We start from the raw sequence: 4,359 nt of genomic DNA on the forward strand, positions 1-4,359 counted from the left end.
AACTTATCCAAGATAACAACTTTGAATCGTGGAATCTTCTTCTTCTTTCTTCTTTATCAGCCTATGTTATCCACTGCTGGATGTAGGCCTCCCACAGCTCCCCCAGGCCCTGACCAACCCGCATTGGCAAGCGTGGTGTTTTAAGGCTAAAAACCCCCCAAGAATCGTCGAATCAGCTGTGATTTATCATTATTATTGAGTTTATTTAAAATATTCCTATCGGTTCTACTGGTGCTTAACAATCTACCGCAAGGTTGACGCCAACCACAATCACTAAAGAAGTAGGCATACAATCATTTTAATTTTGTGTTTCGTAAAAACCAAAACATAAGCTTACATTTCGATATCGAAAATCATATCACTCTTGAATTCGATGTTCTGCACATCCGCTTTCCGGTTTCCACCGAGTTTTCCGTTCCCTTTGTTGTTGTTTTTCCGGTTTTTCGGAGAACTGCAGTTCTTATTGCCAGTCCTCATCGTGAGATCACCCGTCCCGGGATCGCTGTGTATGTCTTTATCACCGGACTCGGAATCGAAAGAAACTCCGCTATCATTTTCCATCGCCTCCTTCTCATCCGAACTCAAGCCGCGATCCGCGTGCTGCAGCTGCAGAAATACATTGATAACACACACGTACACAAATGGATAACAATTAATAGGGCGCCCCACAAACAATGATAAGCGCAATTTAGTTACCCCGTCTTTTTCGTCGTTATCGGTACTTTCGCCTTCGCTAGTGCGTCGCACCAAGGCTCGTTGTTTGAGCTCTCGTTTCTTTTGAGATTTCTTCTTCTGCCGCAAAATGCTGGAGTTTGAGCTGTAACGACACACAAAAAAGGGTAAAGTTTGCCTGTAGTTGGAACAGATATCGACCGCATACCGGAAAAGCTGCTTGCGAATGGCATCGTTGAACCGAACCGTCTTGCGGCATTCTTCACCGATCGATCCCGGAAGGCTCAACTCAACCGAAGTTCCCAAATCGTCCACCGACGAACATTCACTGATGCTGCGATCGTACGAGCTGCGCTTGAGTATTCCCTTGAGCTTGCGCGTAAACGAAAGTGATGGCAGTAAATCCGAGTCATCGCCAGCTTCCGATTCCGCGGTCTGGCAGCACTCGGACACGCTGCGAACTTTGCGCGAATTCAAACCAGAATGGGGCGCCTGGATCGGCGCACTGGCACCACTTGCCGGACCGTCGGTCAGCTTTGACTGATCACCGACCTCGTTCTCCACGATCACTTTCAAATGGTCGCAAAAGGATTCGGAAAGCGATCGCTTCTTGTTCTTCTTGCGAGCATTCCGCTTTGCTTTTAGCATGGCATGTGCCTCCTCCGTCTCGGTCTCCTTTCCATCGCACTCATCCACCGACGTGCCGCAAGTTGGGCCATCGGGCTGCACAGCCGTTTCGTACCCTCCTCTCTCCTCGTTAACCCGCTGCTCAGTGTCCTTCTTCTTCGTGATCTCGATACTGAGCCCAGAACCTGTGGTTGCCTTCTTCATATTCTTTTCCTGGCGAACGACCGCTATACACAGACTGTCGTCCTCTATCTCCTTCCCGAATTTATTAATTTTGTCCGTTATATCCTCCATGATGGAATACTGAACCGCTTCCTGCTCGGTCGGACCAGCAAAGTACGACGAAAGGTTACCGGTGTTGAGCGTAATTTGTATGATGAGATTATTGTCCCACTCCTCGTGCTGGACGTCCGTCACTTGTGCGTTCGGGAAGCGGACGAAAAACACGTAATAGCACGGGAAGAATCCGTTGCCCACGTTCGAAAAACGGCAGTACACGGAGTCCTCGCGACTGTCCAGCTCGATCGTTGCCGGATCAACGTTGCGGACGCTCAGCGTAAAGGCAAAAATATTCTCCATCCTGTTGACGGAAAACTTGGGAAAGACAGTTTTTCTCGTAGCGGCCAAGACTGGCCCCGTAGTGCGCGGTTTATCGGTGGGCAAATGCTCCGCGTTCTCTTGGTCCCCGATTTGTCGAACCAACTGTTTGTCCGACGCTGCAATCTGGCGAGTATCGGTCTCATCCGGTTTCGATTTCGGTGCACTAGCTTGGTTAATATCGTGCACAGTGATGTTACGCTTCCGCATCACTGGCAGCGTTATCGCGAGGGTTTTGTCGTCCACATTGAACTTGGCCGTACCCTCGTTTTCGAGCACCTCGTACGGCAGCTTTACTTCAAGCTTGTACCGTGCCGGCTTTTCGCTCACTAAATGAAGCGCCGATTTTGTCACGTCCAGTGCACAATCGGCCGCCGACTTCAGCAGCGGCAAGGTAATGACCACCTTGAGTAGCCGCGGTATCGCAACATCAATCTTGGCGTCCAGCTCGTTGGTCATCTCCTCGTAATCAACGTCACGACATTGAACAATTTTGTACTCAGGTTTTGTGTAGAACAGATGGCCGTTGTGGACGTTTTGCCCGATATTTTCCTTGCCATTTTTGGGTTGGGCCTGATTGGCAGGGTTTGATCTTTTGATTTCCGAAACGTTTGAGCCCACTGTTGCTACAGGAGCCATCGCTGGTACCAGCTTATCCACCGGAGACTGATGGTCAGGAAAGTTGCCCAGTTTCTCCCGCATAACCGTGCACTTTGGATTGCCTTTGTATTGTAGTTTCGGAAAGCGCAAATTGGCCCGGTCCAGCTTTACTTTGAATGAAGACTCCACTGCGTCCAGGGCCGTGTCCGTTAGCAGCTTACGGAACCCATCATTCTTCGAGGCCAGATGCAACGAGTCCGGGTGGAACATCACGTCGTACACGACGCACTCGGCGTTCTTGTTATCGTAATCCTTCCTCGGCTGGCTTTGCGCGTACGGAATACTCCATCGGAGTCCCTTCTGACCGTCGTCGTTCGTACCGCTGGTGCTCATCGGTTGCTTCACCAGCTCGCAGCAGCACACATTGACGAATCCTTTACGCTTGCCGTCAACAACGGTTTTAATTACATAACCGGGTTTCGGATTGAGGAACTTCACGTCGTAGCCCCGCTCGGCTTCCAACACAGTCATCTCTTCCTCGTAGCGCTTCCGGTTGGCAGGATCGCGCAGCTCATCACAGTACTCGATGAACAGGCTGCGGAATTCCTCATTCTCCAGGCAGCGCGTAATATTCCGAAACTCGTCCCGCGAGAGATTGAAATCGTCAGCCGCCGACATTATGCCCGACTCGGTGTGCAATGTTTAATCAATCTCGTCCGCTTGTTTGCAGATGTTTTTCTTGGCACGCTCACCCCCGTAAATTTATCTCGTTGATTGGCACGGGCGGTAGCGAGGCCGTGGCAATAATTACGCAGCGACGACACACACAGAGGCACACGTTGAAAACCAAAATGCCGGCTGAAGCACCTCGCCTTATTTTTACCAATCTAGCAACCACAAAAAGGTTAGCACATTCACCGTCGATGTTCTCACTTTGCACCGGCAGGATTACTTTGTTTATTTAACGACAATTTCTCGAAGTTTCGTTGCCAAGACTGCCGGAACGACGAATCAGAACGGAGCACGTTGGTACACGATTCCAATTGATTTAACAACGTGCCGGATATTCTTAACAAAACGGTGTAGGTTCAAATGTAACAGTTTACTAGTATATTACACAACTTGATCGCGGCTCAACGGGTTCTTTTTACAATAACACCAATTTCCGGCTGAACTTCCACTTTTTGCACCCTTTCTTCGCATCAAAATATTTTCGTTCTTGGCCTGCTGTATTCTTGTTTGTATTCTTCGTGTTTTGCGTGCTCCGTTCGCCCGAACTGTCAACTCGTCAGTTCGTCGATTCCGCAGTGTCGACGAAAAGGTAATCGACGAATGTCAACGCGAAAATTTCTGGAAAAACTGGGAGGCCACACGAAGCGTAAGCGATTTGACATTACAAATTAATTTTACGCTATTTATTTCCCTACATTACTTACCTCCTTATTTTCTCGTCCGTTGCCATGATGTAAATGTGCGTGCATCGAAACAACGAGAGCAATGGTAATGTTTGTATAAGGAAAGGATAATCGAAATGGTTTATTAATAAGAAACATTCCGTCGCATCATCACATTACAATGTATTGGTTGGCTGCGATCTAACGCTTATCGCTCTCAGTTTATAAACATTTTATTACTCTTCACTAGGATTTCTCATAAGCAATGTTTTGAATTTTCTGTTTTCTTCCTTTCTTTTGTATCTTAGTTCGAATCATTTCAGTGGGCGTTCCGATTAATTTTGAGTATATATTAAACACATGACATTGTTTTCCTTAAGCTTTGAATCAATCATGTTAAGTTTGAAATCACCTACGGTTCGCATACTTCACCTCAACGACCCATCTAAAAGGATGGAATTTGCATTGC

The 4,359-nt window shown here is 47.8% G+C and overlaps 1 protein-coding gene across 1 annotated transcript; it reads right to left on the minus strand.

Annotated features, from left to right (window-relative positions):
* Positions 1–205: 205 nt before the first annotated feature.
* Positions 206–3,688, minus strand: LOC131206632 (protein kintoun). Its single transcript, XM_058199256.1, has 3 exons — positions 881–3,688; positions 697–817; positions 206–606 (listed from the first exon to the last, which is right to left on the minus strand). Exons 1-3 carry the CDS (start codon positions 3,172–3,174, stop codon positions 334–336), a joined length of 2,688 nt encoding a protein of 895 aa, XP_058055239.1. The 5' UTR covers positions 3,175–3,688; the 3' UTR covers positions 206–333.
* Positions 3,689–4,359: the final 671 nt, after the last annotated feature.

This window comes from Anopheles bellator, chromosome 1 (genome assembly GCF_943735745.2).
Source record: "Anopheles bellator chromosome 1, idAnoBellAS_SP24_06.2, whole genome shotgun sequence".
NCBI classification, from domain to species: Eukaryota; Metazoa; Arthropoda; class Insecta; order Diptera; family Culicidae; genus Anopheles; species Anopheles bellator.

What these genes read in the sequence shown, in the direction of transcription:
- LOC131206632 (XM_058199256.1), bottom strand. Translation starts at nt 3,174, where the DNA reads ATGTCGGCGGCTGACGATTTCAATCTCTCGCGGGACGAGTTTCGGAAT. An exon ending in ATTCGCAAGCAGCTTTTCCG is followed by an intron (nt 818 to 880) that starts GTATGCGGTCGA and finishes GTGTCGTTACAG; the next exon opens with CTCAAACTCCAGCATTTTGC. An exon ending in ATAACGACGAAAAAGACGGG is followed by an intron (nt 607 to 696) that starts GTAACTAAATTG and finishes GTATTTCTGCAG; the next exon opens with CTGCAGCACGCGGATCGCGG.